We start from the raw sequence: 21,049 nt of genomic DNA on the forward strand, positions 1-21,049 counted from the left end.
TTCTTCTGAATCTGGCGTCGTCTTTCTTTCATTCCTGGCCCCCTCTTCCCTGTATATAAATCCAGTGCTGGTAGTCAAGTGGGCGTGGTCCTCAACTCTTCTCTGTGGGTGTCTTCTTGAGGTACATGCCCCTTTGACTAAAAATAATAGATTTATTTGCACTAAGAAGAGGGCTGTATCAAAGGAATGGAAAGGTGCAGGAACAAAAGAGAAACCTTGCCGGATTTAGGAGAATGAAGGAATTTACACCAAGTAAATATTTCTGGCGAGAGACAGCTCCTCCTTTGAAGGGCCCATTTTAAATTAATGTGACATGTTTATAAATCTGGTGATAGCCTTGTGGACATAGAGCCTAAAGGTTCAGAAGCAGATTAATAACTGGATGGCTGGTGAATGAGTGATTGTTTGGTAATCTATTTTGCCCCTGTACAACCATAATCACTTAAGATCTTTTTGGTCGTCTTAGTCAATCAGACAAACTATACATATTCCTTGACATTGGGTGAAGGACATGCAATCTTTTTGGAACCAGTCACGGAAAGATTGTTACGGGACTATCAACTAACAGATGAAAAATTTAGGCAAGACTTCATTCCAAACAATGATTGTGTCATTAGTTGGTTGGATAAAATGGTTGATCTTTATTAAAGGGGTTGTCCAGCACCCATCAGTTCTGCATCGGGAAGTGAGTGTTGCTGATGATGTTATATTAGCACATATCTCCCAGGGTGCATGCTCCACGCCAGACAATTGAGCACGTGTTCTGGCAAGTGTGCGCAGATGCTAAGGCTGTGTGCCCACGATGCGTTTTTAATGCGTTTCTGCAGCGTTTTTGCAGCTGCGGAAACGCATTAGAAACGCATGGTAGAAGGCCTGCCATGTCCCCCAATGATAATCCGCATGTGCTGTGCACATGCTGCAGAAATTTCCGCTGCGGATTATCATTGCGGAGAAAAACGCAGCACTACCAATTATTTTGCGGAAGTGTTGCATTTTCTCCGCCATTGAGTTGCATTAGAACGCGCCAATTCCGCAAGACTGCATCTGTACTTGCGTAATTGGCGCGTTCTAATGTGCGGATGGTACCCGGGTGTAGAGGAGAGGAGAGTCTCCTCCACACCCAGGTACCATTAAAAAAAGAATAAAATAAAAAATAAATGTATATTTACCTTCCAGCGGCCCACGCTGCGCTCCTCCTTGCTTCCCGGCACTTCGCGGTGGATTGAAGGACCTGCGCTGACGTCAGAGTCATGTGACGGGTCACGCGACGCTGACGTCGGCAGGTCCTTCAGTTACCGCTGCCGGCAAGGGAGAACGGAGTGAGCAGGACACCGGGGGCCATCGGAGGGTAAGTATACATTTATTTTTTTATTTTTAACCACTCTCTCAGGTCACACTTCAAAAAGACATTGAAAAGCTGGAGCAAGTTCAGAGAAGAGAAAATGTTTAGCTTGCAAAAGAGCAGGCTGACAGGAGACTTAATAGCTGTTTACTGAAGGGCTGTCACAGTGTAGAGGGATCATCCTTATTCTCATTTGCACATGGAAACACGAGAAGCAATGGGATGAAACTGAACGGGAGAAGATACAGATTAGATATTAGAAGAAACTCAATGAGAGGAACAGGCGGCCACAAGAGGTGGTGAGGTCTCCTTCAATGGAAGTCTTCACACAGAGGCTGGACAGACTGGACAGACATCTGCCTGAGATGGTTTAGTGAATCCTGCATTGAGCAGGGGGTTGGACACGATGACCCTGGAGGTCACCTCATAGAAAATAAATAGGGTATCCTAGTGACATCCCATCACATCATATAAAGCTTCCATCCAATTCCTCTATCATGTCGTTGTCTCTACAACCTGCAGGTCGCGGTATGACCACATTCACTTACATTAAGTGATGATATGGCACTGCCGTACTTCAGTGCTTCGATCTTTGATGCAAGACCAAAGTAATTTTTATCCCCTTTCCAACCTTGGACGTATTGATACGTCTTAGGTCACCTACCCCTCTTTGATGCGGGATCAGACGCTGAGCCTGCATCTTTCCCAGCACATAACAGCTGATCTGATAATCTGTCATGTGCCTTTAAGAGCCGTGGGTGGAATCGCGATCCACCCACGGCTGTTAACTTGAGTGCGTCATAAGACCCGCCCATCAGCAGCCCTGTCATGTGATCGCGGGGCGCCAATAGGTTGTCATGACAGCCAGGGGTCTGCAGAAGACCCCCCCATGTTTGTCATTTTACATCTCCGATGAATACCGGCCCGTGTAGCACAAGCGATCGAAAAATCACAGCTTCAAGTCTTGTGAAGGGACTTTTGAAGTCAGTAAAAAAAAAAATGTTTTAAAAAATATAAAAAAAGTCTAAAAGTTCAAATCACACCCCTTTTGCCCCATTCAAAATAGAACAAAAAAAAATACAAGTTTGGTATCACTGTGTTCAGAAATGTCCAATCTATCAAAATATAAAGTAAATTGATCCAATCGGTAAACTGCGTAACGAGCAAAAATATCGAAACTAAAGAATTACGTTTTTTTTGGTTGCCGCAACATTGCAATAAAATGCAATAACAGGGGGATCAAACATCGTATCTACCCCAAAATAGTATCAATAAAAACATCAGCTCAGCGTGCAATAAATAAGCCCTCACCCGGCCCGATAGCCTGAAAAATGGAGACGGTACGGGTCTTGGAAAATAGCGACTTTTTTTTTCTTAAAATTTTCAGAATTTTTTTTCACTGCTTAAATTTAAAAGAGCCTATACATGTTTGGTATCTACAAACTCGTAATCACCTGGAGAATCACAATGGCAGGTCAGTTTTAACATATAGGGAACATTATAAAAAAAAAAAGTGTTGTGGAAATGCACTTTTTGCAATTGCACCGCACTTGGAATTACTTTCTACTTTGTGTTGGTAAATCACATACATCCAAAAACGTGGCTGTATTTTATTGGGATTTTAACAGGAAAAAAAGTTGAAAAGTTCACTGGGTATGAATACTTTTTCAAGGCATGATAGTTATTTTTTATCATTCTTCTACTTTTTTTCTACATTTTCTTTTCCGGAGTATAAACCTTCTCATGTTGTTGGTCCATCAGCGTTCACTACATACCCCATGTATTATGTACCCCGTCAGCAATCAATACTTTCTAAATGAAACATTTCTCAGAAGTAACAACACGGCCTCTTAACTTTGTGCGAAACCTTCCCTGGGATTTCTCCAATGCATTGTACATTTACAGGCCGAATAACCTGCTGACCCAATACAATCCCCTTATGATAAAGCCCAGGTGAAAGTGAAGACGCCGGGTCCTTTTATTGCCGATATCAGTGATATAATGGCTGGACAGAAACCGGTAATTACAACACCCAATCAATAGTCTAATCTAGGAGAATGATATCCCCTAAACGGAAAGCAAATCTTCCAAGGTTGGAGAAAGACGAATGGCGTCGTGCGTTTTAATCACAAAAGCCAGATAATAAATAATGAAGCAGATTGTAAGAGACGGATAAGCTAAAAATAAGGCTGCGCGTTCTCACAGGGGGTCTGTAGGATTGGAACAGTCGCCACCGAGAAAGACATGTTATCGAAATTAAGAGGGCTTTCTGGAATTAGAAAACAAAAATAGCTGTCATATTCGTGAAACAGCGCCTCCCTGTCCATTTGTTGTATCTGGTATTGCAGCTGAGCTCTATTGGAGGGAACTTGTCCAATTATTTTACTAATAAAACTAGTGGTACGGCTGTGTAAGTCACAGGACAACGAGAAAAATGATGCCTGTCTTGTAGTGATCGGATGTGGCAGCGCTGAGAAATCAAGCTTTGAAGTCGTATGCAAATTAGCCAAGAAGTGCTTTAGGGGTGTGTGTATGCACTCTGAGCACATAGACACACCCCCAATTAATTTTCTGACCAATTAGCATGTGGCTTTTTTTTTTTCTTGCTGTACTAAAACCGATATAGCCATCCACTAGTTTCTATAGTGAAATCCTCCTGACTGGTTCCCTTTTAAAGGGAATCTCTCAGTAGGAGCAACCCTTCTAAGCCATCTTTATGGGCACGTAGGTCTTAGAAAGCTGAATAAAATGATACCCTGATATCTGTGATCCGATGAATGGTTCCGGAGAAATCCACCTTTTTGTCAACATGTAAATTAGCTGTTATCTATGGGCCGGACATAGATCTCCCTGAGAATCTGCCTCCAGAGATTATTTTAAATGAAACGGGAAGTTACCAGTGTGAGACATGTAGATCATTAGAGCAAGCTGTCAGTCATTACATGTCTTACACCGGTAACGACCCCTTTCATTTAATATAAGCTCTGGAGGCAGATTTTCAGGGAGATCTATGTCCAGCCCCTAGATCTTAACAGCTCATTTGCATATTAAGAAAAATGTGAATTTCTCTGGAATAAGATATCAGATAACAAATATCAAGGTATCATTTTGTTCAGCTTTCTATAACCTACATGCCCATATAGACTGCTTAGTAGGGTTGATCCTATTGACAGATTCCCTTTAAGACAAATGGGACTAAACTGCAATACCACACGCAACCTGTGGACAGGTGTGGCACTATTTAAAGGAGGAGCCATAATTTACTAGCACTGGGCAATCCCTTAAAAAGGGGCACTCCGGTTTTACTGAAAAAAAGGTTATTCACTATGTAAAAGGACATGCCAATTACTAATAGATTTGCTTCATCAGTTTCTAAAAATTATCAATATTTTTGCTTACTGTCAATAAGTGAAAAAGTCCATTGCTTAATCTGTCCTGGTCAGATGGCGACCACAGAGGTGCACGTCTCGTCGCTGTAAATTTTTGCATCCATCACCTTTCCGGGAGAGGTGCTCGTCCTCTGGAATTTAACAGCGGACGTTTTCATTCACTGAAAGCAATCGATACAATGAGCTTCAACAATGATCCTGGACTGAAATTTTTTTTCCTTCCAAATGGAGGAACAATAAAAATGGGAATCTGCTGACAAATTGCCTATAAGGTTATATTCAGAGTTGTGTTTTTTTTTTTTTAAAACTTGATTCTAGTCGCAAATCTGTAGAAAATCTGCTACAAAATCCACGTGCGTCAGGCAGATTAGGTGACGGACTATGATGTTTTTTTTATTTTTTGCAAGAGTGAATGATGCAGATATCAAAATCATCAACATGGTTTGATTCTGGTGCTGAATTTTTCCAGAATATGTTGATGGGATGTTGAAGATCCTATACTCCTGGAAAGTGTTGTAGAATGTTCTCCAAAAATCTGCCTAATCTCTGCAACATATTAATGGTTGTAATCACAAGGTCAAGTAGTTTTCCGACTGGTCAAAAACAGTGTGGTAAAACTGCTTGCTTTTAACTACTATTTGTGCTGCTTTCAGGGTGAAAACATGAGTTCATGAAAAAAATATACAATGTAGTATAAATAAAATGTAGCAGCGGGGGGAGGTGAATTGGTCAGGAATAGTTTACATAAGACATTGGCAGTGCATTGAGTTTGTAGGACACTGTTTACTTTCACACTTTAGTCCCTTGAGTTGATCAGCCAATGTTTGCTTTACACATATTACTAAGTTAATTAAACTGTACCAATCCTAAATGCCATTCTCAGGTGAGAACACCAAGACATCACATACTGCTGTACCTGCTGTTTTTCATTAAAAACGCAGCAAAACCTGATACCTGCATTTTTTGCTGCGTTTTTGTAGTGTTTTTACTCTTTGTCATTGCTTTCTATGGGTGAGAAAACGGTGAAAGAAGCGACTTGCTGCAGTTTTCAAAAACTGTGTGCGTGAGATTTCTGGAATCTCCTAGCTTTTGGTGGTACTTTAAAATGCAGCTTTTAATTTGAATTTAAAAAACACACAGCAAAATGCAACATGTGAACCTAGCCTAAAAATTCTTGAGCTGCCCTGATTCTGCAGTTTTTCTCAGTTTTGGGCTTCATAGCTCCATTGCAGAGATATTCACATTTGTTTCTTTTGGAGTGCAGTATGTGAAATCTCTGGTTTGCAGTCCATCTGGGCGTTTCTTCAGTTTTTTTTCCTAAGGGTGTGCGATTTCACTCTTCCAGCCCAGACCCTGCCAAACACAGCTCAGCAGCTGATCTATTAGTCTAGCAGTCTCTTTAATTTGCAGCATCCTCAGTGAAGACTGAAGAAACGCCCAGTTGCACTACAAGCAGAGATTTCACATACTGTGCTCCAAAAGTACAAATGTTAAATATTTCTAAAACAAAAAATAATGCAGCAAAAAACTGAAATGAGTGTCCGGGAGTTTAAGGCTATGTGCATACTATGCGGAGTTGAAGCAGAAATTTCCTGAGCGTTTTTCCTCTCCCTGGCAGAAGAAACGCATGCGGATTTGAAGTGAGTTTTTGAGGTGTTTTTTTGAAGCTTTTTTGTACATCAATGAATGCTTTTTGGAGCTAAATAAAGTTATTTGGTGGGACATTGCTTAAACCCTTGGATTACTATAGAACTGGGGTGAGTATATTGGTTCATTTAAATGATTGTGTCTGAATGTGTTTGTTGTATTTCAAATAAAGTGTTTGCTCTGTGTCTGTGTGTATATTTAACTCTTTACTTTAAGATTGATCATAAAAAGTTCTGACTGACGCCTTCTCATCACCAGTCAAAAGACCTAGGTGTCAGCTAGTCCCATTCGCCCAATCTTCATAAGCATTTTTATTCATGTAATTTATGCCGCTGCTGTGAGCTGTTATTTTTAGCCTGGGAAGGTGCCATTTGCAAACATTTTCCCTGGCCATAATTAACATCTCACATTGGGTTCGTTAGCCGCTACGTCCCCACAAACGGCACTCAACAGCGCTTTGGACACAACGTATTTTTGTTGCTTCCAAAATGCGATGTTATAATACCGCACTTTTATTGTCGGTACATGTGAATCCACCGCATATAATGACACTTCAATCAGACATAATCTGCAGTGGAAACTAGCGTGTCCGCTACAGAAATTTACATGCTGCGGGTGAGTTTGGGTACGTGGCCACGGTCAGGAGCCGCTGCAGATTTGACACTGCGTGTTTATACAGCGTCAAACCCGTAGTGTCCAGATGTTACAGCATAGTGGAAGGGATCTCTAGAAATCCCATGTCCACTATGCGTGCATCAGAGGCTGTGGATCACCCGCGGACACTTACATGCTGTGCGTCTTTCAAGACTGCAGCATGTCAAATTCTCTTGCGGATTTGCTAGTCTAGTAGAACGTATTTAATGCGGTAAATGCACACTGTTCAGTGAACACATGTGAATTTACCTGCGTTTAATAAAATGCAATGTTTTGGATGCAGCAAAAAATATGCCTGCAATGCGCTGCTACGTCTTAATGATGGGCACAGAGCCTATCACCAGCGTCATTTTTATAACCAGCATAGGGAAAGCCGACCGCTAGGGGCTGATATTTAGTAGCCAGGGAAGGGGCCATTAGCCAACAATGCTCCCTGGCTATTACTATCAGCCCACAGCTGTTTAGCCTTTACTAGCTAGATTACAGGGGGACCTCAGAAAAAAATTGACGTGGGGTCCCCCTATAAAATCTAACCAGCAAAAGCTAAACTAGACAGCTGCGGACTGATATTAATAGCCAGGGAAGGGGCCATGGATACTAGCCCCCTCCGCAGCTATTAATATTACCCCTTAGCAGTCCCAGAAATGGTGCCAAATCTGGCGCTTGGCCTCGCTCTCCCCACTGCCCTGTAGCGTTGGCGAGTGGGGTTGGGGTTCACGTCAGCCTTGTATTGGCGGCCCCAATTACTAACCGCGTGGTAAAATATAGTCACCGCCTTTTCAATAAAAACACTGCCAGAATAAAGTATTTTAATGAAATAAACACACGGTTTTTAAATTTATTTTTTCTTTGTACGCCTCCGCGAAGCCATCGATTTTCTGAAAAAAAACATAAAATAACAAACAACCATAATTCTCACCTGTCCGCTGTCAACGATGCAGTCCATGTACCGCCAAGTGTCCTGATGATCTGGGACACACACAAATCACTAATGTCACAGCTGTAGAATTCAGCACTGTATACTGACAGGTGTAAAATCACCCCCTGTCAGTATACAGGCTGCAGGAGGTCACTGGGGTTGATCAGCTGAAGACCAGCTGATCAGCCCCGGTGAGCTAATCACCCTGGGAACATTCTTGTGAATGTTCCTAGTGTCAGGTGAGCATCAGCTGATCGGTCATGTGACCATAAGCTGATTGCTATCGGCACTGATCAACTGATGGTCACGTGACCATCAGCCGATCAGTGACGTCACCGCACGTCCTGGCAGCTCGGTACACTGCGGGGCGTGAGCCCGCGCCCTGCAGTGTACCGCTGGCCGCCAGGGAGAGAACATCGCCGGGGGGCGCTGTACAGGTGAGTATAAAGGTTTATTTTTTTATTTTAACTTTTTTGTTTTCTTTTTTTGACCACTGACTGGGCAGAGCAGACTACAGCTCCTCCCATCCACGCCGCTTTCGCTGTTAGTGGGAACGGCGGTCGGATGAGAAGAGTAGCTGTCTCATCCCCCCGACCCGTGTACCCTCCCCTCCGCAGCTCGTTTCCGGCGCGATTTCGCGCCCATTGCATTTTATTTGAGACCCAACAAATCCGCAGGTATAGATATTCTACCAGAGGGTTTGCTGCGATTCAATGGACCTTAATGGGCGTGAATTCGCAGCGGAATCGCGCAAATAATGGTAATGCTGCGTTTTTTACCACAGTGGTAATCCGGAGCGGATATTTCCGCATCATGTGCTCAGCACATCCGGATTACCATTGCTATACATGGCAGACCTATTAACAAGCGGTTTTAATGCGTTTCTGCAGCTAAAAAACAGCCATGGAATCTCATTAAAAACGCCTCATGTGCACATAGCCTTAAAGGGTATTTAACTTAAGTTTTTTTGAGGAAGGGACGGGTCCTCTTTAACTGCACAGCTCTCTACTTTGTGAATGTTCCTTAAATGTATCCAATCCATGACATTATTATTAAGCACAATGCATTCATTAAAGGTTCATTTTAACAATAGGGAATGTTGTAAAATAAAAAAAATATCTATTACTTACCCATTAACTTTTCCCAGTCCTGCAGTGATGATTTACGGTACATCATTCATCTGCGGCACCAGACTTCCATTTCTACATTAGCACATACAAAACCAGACATTTTCATCTATCCATCATTTACAATCTACTCATTTTCACAGTTTTCTTTACTTGTAAATGTGTTTTTTGAGAGATGGTTATGTTTACGTCACTGGCCCCAATCTTGGTAAGCATACCTGCCTAAATGCCCTCATAGACATTAGATGAAAAGAGACCATCAACAATCATCTGTTGATAGTCCAAAAGGCATCACAGCCCACATTGCCCAATATTGGATTTTTTCAGCTGATTATTTCCCTGCTGATCTTCAGTTGAGAGAAATATCCAGCATCCCCCATCTTTGTTTTCAATGATTACGAACATTCTTCGGTCAGTTGTCGGTTGAAATGATCATTCTTTTCAAAGGACCAGTTGAAGATCCTCCTTCTAAATATTCATTTTCATTCAACTTTAATGTGTAAGCGCTCACTAAGCTGAAGTGAGTTTTTAGTTTTGAAGGAAATGGGGAGGTGAAGTCTGCATTTCCCTGGAGATCTGCCAACCATGGGGAGCTTTTACTTTCCATGCCAAGGATCTTCAAGACCAATCTTTAGGATCTGGTGAACCATGTACTTGGCCAACTGTGTCCTGAGCCATCGAGAAGTGGAGGATCACCAATAAGGAAAGCATTGAGGTGATCAGATCTGTTGCCTGAGTCCAACTTTCCACCTTACCTACTGATTGGCAAAATGTATGATAAATTTAGTTAACCAATTTATATGGGAGCTGGTGGACCTTGTACAACCCCTGGCAAAAATTATGGTATCACCCCCCTCGGAGGATGTTCATTCAGTTGTTTAATGTTGTTGAAAAAAAATCAGATCACAGACATGGCACAAAGCTAAAGTCATTTCAAATAGCAACTTTAGGGCTTTAAGAAACACTAAAAGAAATCAAGATAAAAAATGTGGTACTCAGTAAGGGTAATTTTTTTCAGACCAAGCAGAGGGAAAAATTATGGAATCACTCAATTCTGAGGAAAAAATTATGGAATCATGAAAAACAAACACACAAAAGAACACTCCAATACATCACTAGTATTTTGTTGCACCAACTCTGGCTTTAATAACAGTTTGCAGTCTCTAAGGCATGGACTTAATGAGTGACAAACAGTACTCTTCATCATTCTGGCTCCAACTTTCTCTGATTGCTGTTGCCAGATCAGCTTTGCAGGTTGGAGCCTTGTCATGGACCATTTTCTTCAACTTCCACCAAAGATTTTCAATTGGATTGAGATCCGGACTATTTGCAGGCCATGACATTGACCTTATGAGTCTTCTTTCAAGGAATGTTTTCACAGTTTTTGCTCTATGGCAGGATGCATTATCATCTTGAAAAATGATGTCATCATCCCCAAACATCCTTTCAATTGATGGGATAAGAAAACTGTCCAAAATATCAATGTAAACTTGGGCATTTATTGAAGATGTAATGACAGACATCTCCCCAGTACCTTTACCTGACATGCAGCCCCATATCATCAATGACTGTGGAAATTTGCATGTTCTCTTCATGCAGTCATCTTTATAAATCTCATTGGAACGGCACCAAACAAAAGTTCCAGCATCATCACCTTGCCCAATGCCGATTCGCGATTCATCCCTGAATATGACTTTCATCCAGTCATCCACAGTCCACGATTGCTTTTCCTTAGCCCATTGTAACCTTGTTTTTTTCTGTTTAGGTGTTAATGATGGCTTATGTTTAGCTTTTCTGTATGTAAATCCCATTTCCTTTAGGCGGTTTCTTACAGTTCGGTCACAGACATTGACTCCAGTTTCCTCCCATTCGTTCCTCATTTGTTTTGCTGTGCATTTCCTGTTTTGGAGACATATTGCTTTAAGTTTCCGGTCTTGACGCTTTGATGTCTTCCTTGGTCTACCAGTATGTTTGCCTTTAACAACCTTCCCATGTTGTTTGTATTTGGTCCAGATTTTAGACACAGCTGACTGTGAACAACCAACATCTTTTGCTACATTGCGTGATGATGTACCTTCTTTTAAGAGTTTGATAATCCTCTCCTTTGTTTCAATTGACATCTCTCGTGTTGGAGCCATGATTCATGTCAGTCCACTTGGTGCAACAGCTCTCCAAGGTGTGATCACTCCTTTTTAGATGCAGACTAAAGAGCAGATCTAATTTGATGCAGGTGTTAGTTTTGGAAATGAAAATTTTCAGGGTGATTCCATAATTTTCTTCCTCAGAATTGAGTGATTCCATAATTTTTTCCCTTTGCTTGTTCTGAAAAAAAATTACCCTTACAGAGTACCACATTTTTAATTTTGATTTATTTGTGTTTCTTAAAGCCCTAAAGTTGCCATTTGAAATGAGTTTAGCTTTGTGCCATGTCCATGATCTACTTTTTTTCAACAACATTAAACAACTGAATGAACATCCTCCGAGCCCGGTGATTCCATAATTTTTGCCAGGGGTTGTACTTGGCCAACCATGCCATGAGCCATTGAAAAGTGGAGGATCACTAATAAGGAAAAGATTGAGGTGATCAGATCTGTTGCCGGAGCCGAATTTTCCACCTTACCTACCGAATGGCAATATGTACATTAAATTTAGATAGCCAATTTGGATGGTTTTACCTTCTTACACGTATAAATGTTATAATATTCTGATTTGTATGATGATCCTACATGCATTGCTTCAGCTTTGATACCCACCTTTAATAAATATATATATTCAATGAAGTCTGTGCGAGCAGGAAGATTGCTGATGACCTCAATTAAACGTGAGTGGTCATCTGTGGGGTTCATTGCATCAATGGGTTTTGGAGACGACATATCAGGTCACATGAAGACACATGTCTTTGTTCAGCTGTCCGTGACAATACACAGTACACCACATTGTGGAGCGCTGATTATGTGCACTGATCCTAAACTCATTGGGGTCGCATGAAGGATGTTCATGAAACAGCGGGACACGACTCAGAGACGTGGCCAGAATCGTATAAATATCACGTTCGTCATATTTCATTTACAGTGACATCTTGTGACCGAGCATTTACCTTACAAGACTATATATGATCACTCGTAATATCTTAGAGAAATCTTATCATAATGCAGAAGATTTTATGCAACATTTATCCAAGAGGCAGAAACCTAGTGAGCGGTGTGTCACATCTTTACTAAGGCTTTCAGATTACATTCCTGGATGAATTTGCTCGAAGTTAAGGAGAGAATGAGGTGAAAGCGACTTGAGTGTTTATTAAAAATAAATCATCCAATTACTTGTACTAAAAATTTTGCACTGAGGACCCCTTCTATAAAAGACAGCGAGCAACTCAGATACTAAAAGATAGTGACCCTGCTCGCAAGAGCTTACATTGTATTGTATGACCCGGCCTCCTTTTATGCTAAGCAGGCAGTACACACAGCCCCTCATGGGCCGTCACCAGCCTCCATTTGTATGTACAAATATGAGGTGCAGGAACGGTGAGGGAAACTATTGGATGAAGCGATCCGGTTGTAAGGAGTAACGAAAAACATGAGTGGCCTGCCTAGCGAGATGTGCTCTATTGTACGATTAGAACTGTAAATGTTGAGAATTACCAGATTGCAAGCGGTAGTGTTTTCTGGAGAACTGATACAGCAAAGTCTTGATGAAAGGTCAGATTTTGGTGGATATTAGTCTTATGGGGGACCACCATACAGTGTGTGGGTGCATTGTGTGAGCCATCATACTTGGCCATCATACTGTGTGTGTGATGGATCATGGGGACATCATACTGTGTGTGTGATGGGTAATGGGGACATCATACTGTTTGTTGGGGGCTGTGGATGCCATCATACTGTGTGTGTGTGTGGGAGCCATCATATTTTGTGAGTTGCTGTAGGGCCCATCATACTATGTTTGGAAAGCTGTGGGGGAATCATACTGTGTGTGTGCCATGATACTGTGTGTGGGGTGATGTGGGGGCCATCATTCTGTCTGGATGGGGGCTGTACGGGCCATCATATTATGTGGGAGGGTCTTTGTGGGCTATCTTACTGTGTGGAAAGAGGAGGGGGCCATCATACAGTATGTGGGGGCACTGTGTGGGCCGTTATATCGTTTGTGATGGGCTGTGTGGGCCGTTATATTGTTTGTGATGGGCTGTGTGGGCCATCATACTGTTTGGAAGGCTTTGCAGACCATCATACTGTGTGTTGGGTGGCTGTGAGGACCAACATATTGTGTGTTGGGTGGCTGTGAGGACCATCATATTGTGTGTTGGGTGGCTGTGAGGACCATCATAATGTGTTGGGGGGCTGTGAGGAACATCATATTGTGTTTTGGGTGGTTGTGAGGACCATCATAATGTGTTGGGGGGCTATGGGGTGTCATACTGTGTGTTTGGAAGGTTGTGAGAGCCATCATATTGTGTGAAGAGCTGTGGGTGCCATCATACTGTGTGTGACGGGGCTGTGTGGGTCATCATACTATATCTGTGGTATGTGCGAGCAATCATGCTGTATATTGAGGATTGTGGGGCCATCATACTGTGTGTTGGGGGGTTGTGGAGGTCATTATACTGTGTGTTGGGGAGCTGTGAGGACTTTGTTATAGTGTGTGGGGGCCATGATATTGTGTCCAGGGGGGGTTGCTTTAGGCACATCATGCTCTGGGGCATTTTAAGGTGTTGGGGACTTTTGGGAAGAATTATACCGTGTTGGGGGATATGTGAGGACATCATAATGTGTTGGGGTATCATACTTTGCATGCAAGGGGGTACTATGACGGGGTGGGGGGGGGGGAGAATTATGTGGGGGGAATTTCCTGTGGGGATATACTTACTGAGTGTGTGCCTATGGGGCCATGAAAGGGGTATGGCAATGGGTGAGAACAATGATGTGCTTCAGTAGGGACATAATTACGGTTTAATACATAACACTCTCCTTGTTGTAACATTTGGGAAGTATGAGCCCGCCTATTCCACCAAATGTCTTTTTTTTTTTTGGGGGGGGGGGGGGTGCTTAAAACAGGACATTTACTGTGGGGCCCCATGATTTTCGGCCAATCTTATCGATCTGAACAGATTTGACCAACTTTAGGCTAACGTGTTTGGGGGCCCTTAGTATGTGCCTGGCCATTAAATAAAGCCAAAAATATAAGGTAACAAATCTAGTGATGTATTATGTATATGTTGAGCTCTGTCTGATCTGCACTTTTCTTCACATTTTTTAAGGAAACCTCCGGTCAGCGAGAGTCACTGGAAGGGTCTGCTGCAGGATATACTGGAGATGCAGCAGAATGTGTACACGTGTCTGAGTACGGACGTCTGCTATGAGGTGAGACCCCTGTGAACCTCGCTGTGCCCTATTTACTGCTAGAATTAAGACACAGAATTACATTTACATGGCTGCAGCCTGAAGGGACACGACCTGGTATTTTCCTGGTTCCCATCCAGTAACCACTTCTTTGAATGTAGATACAGAGCAGAATATGGAGCCGCTGCCCTCCCCCAATCTATTATTCATTAAATACTTGGCGCTCATCCGCATGACAGCCGCCCTCTGGATTTACAGCCCAGATAATTACTGTAAAATATTCACTTCTGGTCCGCTGCCCCCTGCTTGATTTTGGACATTACTGACAGTCTAGAAAGCAGATCCCACACCAGCCGGTTTCTTTTCCTGCCATTACAAATGAAGTCGACTCTAATTGTTTTTTTTGGTTTTCTTTTTTTTTTTTTTTATTAAATATATATACATTTTAATATGTAGATGTATGTACTGTATGTATGTATATATTTGTGTGTGTATGTATGTATGTGTGTATATATATATATATATATATATATATATATATATGTATATGTATTTATTTTTTTAATATATGTGTGTATATATATAGATAGATAGATAGATAGATAGTGTGTGTGTATGTATATACACTACTGTTCAAAAGTTTGGGGTCACCCAGGCAATTTTGTGTTTTCCATGAAAACTCATACTTTTATTTATCAAATGAATTGAAAAATGAATAGAAAATATAGTCCAGACATTGACAAGGTTAGAAATAATGATTTTTATTTGAAAGAATAATTTTCTCCTTCACACTTTGCTTTCATCAAAGAATGCTCCTTTTTCAGCAATTCCAGCATTACAGACCTTTGGCATTCTAGCTGTTTGCTGAGGTAATCTTGAGAAATTTCCCCCCATGCTTCCTGAAGCCCCTCCCACAAGTTGGATTGGCTTGATGGGCACTTCTTGAGTACCATAAGGTCAAGCTGCTCCCACAACAGCTCCATGGGGTTGAGATCTGGTGACTGCAATGGCCACTCCATTACAGATAGAATACCAGCCGCCCGCTTCTTCCTAAATAGTTCATGCATAATTTGGAGGTGTGCTTTGGCTCATTGTCCTGTTGTAGGATGAAATTAGCTCCAATCAAGCGCTGTCCACAGGGTATGGCATGGCGTTGCAAAATGGAGTGATAGCCTTCCTTATTCAAAATCACATTTACCTTGTACAAATCTCCCACTTTACCAGCACCAAAGCAACCCCAGACCATCACATTACCTCCACCATGCTTGACAGATGGTGTCAGGCACTCTTCCAGCATCTTTCAGTTGTTCTGCGTCTCACAAATATTCTTCTGTGTGATCCAAACACCTCAAACTTTGATTCGTCTGTCCATAAAACTTTTTTCCAATCTTCCTCTGTCCAATGTCTGTGTTCTTTTACCCATATTAATCTTTTCCTTTTATTAGCCAGTCTCAGATATGGCTTTTTCTTTGCCACATTTCCCTGAAGGTCAGCATCCAGGAGTCGCCTCTTCACTGTAGACGTTGACACTGGCGTTTTGGGTGTACTATTTAATGAAGCTGCCAGTTGAGGAGCTGTGAGGCGTCGATTTCTCAAACTAGAGACTCTAATGTCCTTGTCTTGTTGCTCAGTTGTGCAGCGGGGCCTCCCACTTCTCTTTCTACTCTGGTTAGAGCCTGTTTGTGCTCTCCTCTGAAAGGAGTAGTACACACCGTTGTAGGAAATATTCAGTTTCTTGGCAACTTCTCTCATGGAATAGCCTTCATTTCTAAGAACAAGAATAGACTGTCGAGTTTCACATGAAAGTTCTCTTTTTCTGGCCATTTTGAGAGTTTCACGGAACAAACAAATGTAATGCTCCAGATTCTCAACTAGCTCAAAGGAAGGTCAATTTTATAGCTTCTCAAATCAGCCAAACCGTTTTCAGCTGGGCTAACATACTTGTGCAAGGGTTTTCTAAACATCCATTAGCCTTCTTACACAGTTAGCAAACACAATGTACCATTTAAACACTGGAGTGGTGGTTGTTGGAAATGGGCCTCTATACACCTATGTAGATATTGCAATAAAAACAAGACGTTTGTAGCTAGAATAGTCATTTACCCCATTAACAATGTATAGAGTGTATTTCTGATTAATTTAATGTTAGCTTCATTGAAAAAAAATGTGCTTTTCTTTCAAAAACAATGAAATTTCTAAATGACCCCAAACTTTTGAACAGTAGTGTATGTGTGTATGTATGTGTGTATGTATATGTATGTGTATATATATATATATATATATATATATATATATATATATATATATATATATAATTTATTTATTTATTTATTTATTTTTGTGATGTATAAATTTGGCAGCAAAAAAACATGTGAAAAATAATCAGCAAATCACTTTGAAGTGCCGGCCACTAGTGGTCTTAGTCTTGCTGTCCATCGCCTGTTGTCAAGTATAATCCATCTTTAGCAGCAGAGACTTTGAGACGTATTACAGGAAAATGGGGGCAGGTTGTTGTTTTTCTACTTCTGCTCTTCTGTATGTCACAATGCATTACAGGCATGACAGTGAGCCTGGTTTTCAGTTCAGGACAGGCAAGCCATTGGATATTTGCATTGCCTTCTGGGAAGTGATGGAAAGTTCTAGTACCCATGGTTCTGACAGAATAATGATACAAAAGCATGAAAATCTGGACAGTTCCTGGATATCTAGAAGGATAACCTGTCAGATATCTTAGTGAATCGCTCTGGAAGTTTTTGCTATGTAATCTTAGAGCAGTATGATGTAGGAGCAGAGACCCTTATTCCAGCAATGTGTCACTTTATAGGCTTTGTGTTGGCTGCTTCAATAAAATCAGTGTTTTATCAGCAGGAGATTATCACTACAGGACTAGGTGCCTCATGCCTCCTAGTCCAACCACGCCCCCCCACTGATTAGCAGCTTTGTTAATACACAGCTTCCAATCAGTGCTGTGGGCGGGGTTATACACAGATCAGCATTGTGTGCACTGCTAGATTTTCAGCAGAGAAAACTGTGATTCTATCAAAATGATAGCTAGCATCCCAGTAAGCGATACATCACTGGAATCAGGGTCTCAGCCTCTACATCATGCTTCTCTCAGACTACGTAGCAAAAAGCTACTGACAGATTCCCTTTAAAATGTTTTTTTTTTGTAACCGAAACAGCATTAAATTGTTGTGGGGGATGATGGCAGCAGCACCACGCTTTTCGTTAGGATTTGTGTAAAAGGACAGATGCGCTTTAATGATGGTGTAACATATGCATTTTACATTTTTAGAAAACAAATAATCCTAAAGGTACAGTTTAGCACTCTTATATTTTAGCATTGCGGCTCAGTGTCAGAAAACCAGATGCCTAACCCCTATGAATATATGCGGAATTAATCCTTACAGAATAGGAGACCTGACAGTAACGTGCTGCTAAAAGGAGGACACCCAGTCCTATAATGATGGTTGGGATCATGTAATGAGCTGCTTGTAGGCTTCTGAGTTTTCCCAACCACTGGTTCCTCTTGTACCGTGTTGCAATGAATTCTGCACAGGGAAGATCTAGCACAACACATCAGTGACTTCCCCCATGCAGCTGTGTGATGGCAGTATACGGTGTCCATCCTCAATATTTGGGCAATATTTGAGAAGTTTAGCATGGACTGATCAGCAGAGCAGCGTCTGCCTGGTGTCATCAGACATATAGGTTGAAAGTCATTAAGCCGATTTCGCACAAGTCTAGAAAATGAATCATTGCAAGCAGGGCTGTGGAGTCGTATTCGGTATAAAATGGACCGACTCCTAAAATATATAATAAATTGGGTACAGCAGTTCAATGCAGTTTGTTGGGAATATTTTCTCATAAGAATTTCGGGAAAGTTATGAAATGTCCTATAAATGTCAGTCCTATTCCTGATCTAAGGGTTTAGACTTTTAGCTGAGATGAATCTGTGCTACAGTAAATTTATCACTTAAACATGAGCCGTGTATGAGGGAGTCGTGGAGTCGGAGTTGGAGTCTGTGTCATGGAAATGTCGGAGTCTGAGGTTTGGCTTACCGACTCCACAGCCCTGATTGCAAGATAGCATTCTCCTAGACAAATGGAGCCAGAGTCTTCGCTAAGCCAGCGACTTAGACTGCAGACTTGTGAATCTTCGCAGCTCTTGCACTGCGTGCTGGCATGATTTTCCTGTGCCGGAAGTGGCAGGCCCGTGACCTGACCAGGTATCTGATTTGCATACATGCTGTCATGTGCCAACTAGACTTGCACGGCCTCGCTCAATGCAAATGTAATGAGTATTTCTGGACACAGTCTAGTTGGAATGTCGCCGTAAGGATGCAAATAGCATAAGTATGCAAATCGCTTGACCGCCCGTCCCCGGCACTGGAGAATCCTCACCGTGCACAATGCATGTTTAAGCCTAAGGCTGAAAAACTCCTTTAAACTAGAGGCTCAACTTAATTGAAATGAACCAATAAACAAGTTAAACCGGCCATACATATTAGATGGCTATAGGCCGAATGATGCTTCAGGCGATCGTTTGGCCTACAGCCATCTCGGACAACTCTCCACTACACAGGAGCACTTGTTTGGTTGAGCTCTCCTCTGCTCTCTGAGAATGTCGCCTACTGACACGTCAGCCATCGACTTATCTCTGGGAGAGCAATGCGATCTGCAGTCTGAAATCAGACATGTCCGATCGACATCTCGCCCTACTATTCTTCGGCTGGTGCCCCCATACAATTTAGACCATCGTCTGAACCCGTCGTTATCTGTGGATTCAGCTAAGGTTAGTCTAAGCCTTAGACTCTAGACTCTATGGTATATGGGGCCTTTGGGCTTTTAGGGGTTGTCCACTACTTGTCTACTACTTGGACAATCTTTTCTCAATCAGTATGTTTCCACCTTGTAAAATAATAACTCCTATATTCCCCTCCGGTGCCGGCGCTGTTCTGGTGTCATGAATTTACTTAGGGAAATACACAGCTGGAAAACCGGGGAAGTCATCTCCACTCAGGAATAACATGTACCAAAAAAGATGGGGGAGGGAAGCCGCACAGTGCGGAGCTCTCCCAGGACCCGCGTGACATTCTTCTTCTCGCCTGGCCCGCAGTGTGCGTCTTTCCTCCGTCTCGTTTTGGCACAAGTTCTTCCTGAGCGGAGGTGACTTCCCCGGTTCTCATTTCCCTTAATGAGATGCAGGACACCTGTTTTCCCTTCAGGCACTCTGAGTATTCTGTCACTTGATGGAGGCCGCGCACAATTTTTACAAGCTATTAGATGAAATTAAGAACTGTGCTGGAGACGTAGCGCTTCTTACAAGCCGGCATCAGCCCCTGTAATACGCTTTAGTATTAGCGGTGTCACACATTTCATACGGTTCCTTTTTAATTCTCGTAAATGATTCGAGTCGAGTTTTTCTCAAGTTTCCGCTTTCACCTGAGAAATGTATATTTTACATTTCTAGGGGGCTTGCTCATAACCATAATGTACAAACAAGCAGCTTTGCAATTTACTTCTTATTAGACATTCTCTCCGTTCTCAAGAAATGAAACATTGTTCATTTTTTAATGCTTATTGTGTAGATCACCGACCACCGCAGCAGTCTATAAAAGGTGGCCTGTCTTCAAGATAAGGAGCTCATTGCTTACAGGCTCTTTGCCATAGAGTTTATGAGCGGAGCATGAAGCTGGTATGATGGCTGGATCTAGCTAGCTTGTCTCTGATGTTGCAGAGGCAAAGTTGTCTTTGCAGCAAGGGAACATGCACAGTTCAAGCCAGTAGGTCAGCCGTGTGGCTGCCCGATGTTTGGTTCACCAGGTGAGGTGGATCCTCTAAGCTCCCGGTCGGGTGGACGCTCAGACCCCGGGCATTGATTCTGTAAGGCGTGTGGGCAGCAAAGACTTGGCACACAGAGGAATCTCAAGAGCAGCAAGACTGGTGAAGTGGGAACCAGCAGGGATGGAAGCGAGTAAAACATAGTATGAACAGAAGGTCTAGAGACTCAATCCCAAGAAACAGGTGTGTGTCTTAATGGACACTAAATAGGTCTAAGGAGAAGATGTCATTGACCACACGGGACTACTTGAAAAACCCAATATGGAGCACAACAGACCCAGAAGTAGGAAGCTGAGCCTGGGATAAACCGGGAAAGGAGTGTAACTCCTGAACTGTCAATCTTCAAGAGCGCCCTGCTCCCTGGCAAGTAGGAAGTGGAGAGGCAAGGGGAGCAGTGTGCTCCTGAAGAAAAAAGAGACCACTACTTTTACGAGTACCTGTACCAAATCGCCATTTCCTAATAACTAAATGGAGTGAATTTCTGTCTAGACTTTGACCTGATTCCTGAATATTTCGTATCACAGGACAACTGTATAAATCATGGGTCCAAATGAATTTTTTAATACATTTTTTAGCAGAACCCTGCAAACTACCTTCTACCTGTGGCTTCCCCCGGTGCCTCTTCTGATTAGTCGTTCCCTGCAGGGCTGTGGAGAGGGTAAGACAAACCTCCGACTCAGACTCCTCAATTTCCATGACTCCACAGCACTTTCATGAGGAGCTTTACTACTGAGCATGTACATGAAGTGCAGCACATATTCATCTCAACTAAAAGCCGAGATCCTTGG

General features: G+C 42.3%; 1 protein-coding gene across 2 annotated transcripts in view; it reads left to right on the forward strand.

Annotated features, from left to right (window-relative positions):
• NBAS (NBAS subunit of NRZ tethering complex) overlaps positions 1 to 21,049 on the forward strand; it is a 760,680-nt gene that overhangs the window by 214,675 nt on the left and 524,956 nt on the right. For both annotated transcript variants that reach the window (XM_073674140.1, XM_073674141.1), the window contains exon 29: positions 14,336 to 14,438. In XM_073674140.1, coding sequence (XP_073530241.1) covers positions 14,336 to 14,438 — 103 coding nt within the window. The remainder of the gene's footprint in view (positions 1 to 14,335; positions 14,439 to 21,049) is intronic.

The sequence above is a fragment of the Phyllobates terribilis genome, unplaced genomic scaffold, assembly GCF_046119375.1.
Source record: "Phyllobates terribilis strain yellow unplaced genomic scaffold, ASM4611937v1 Scaffold_3__8_contigs__length_932513732, whole genome shotgun sequence".
Classification (NCBI taxonomy): domain Eukaryota; kingdom Metazoa; phylum Chordata; class Amphibia; order Anura; family Dendrobatidae; genus Phyllobates; species Phyllobates terribilis.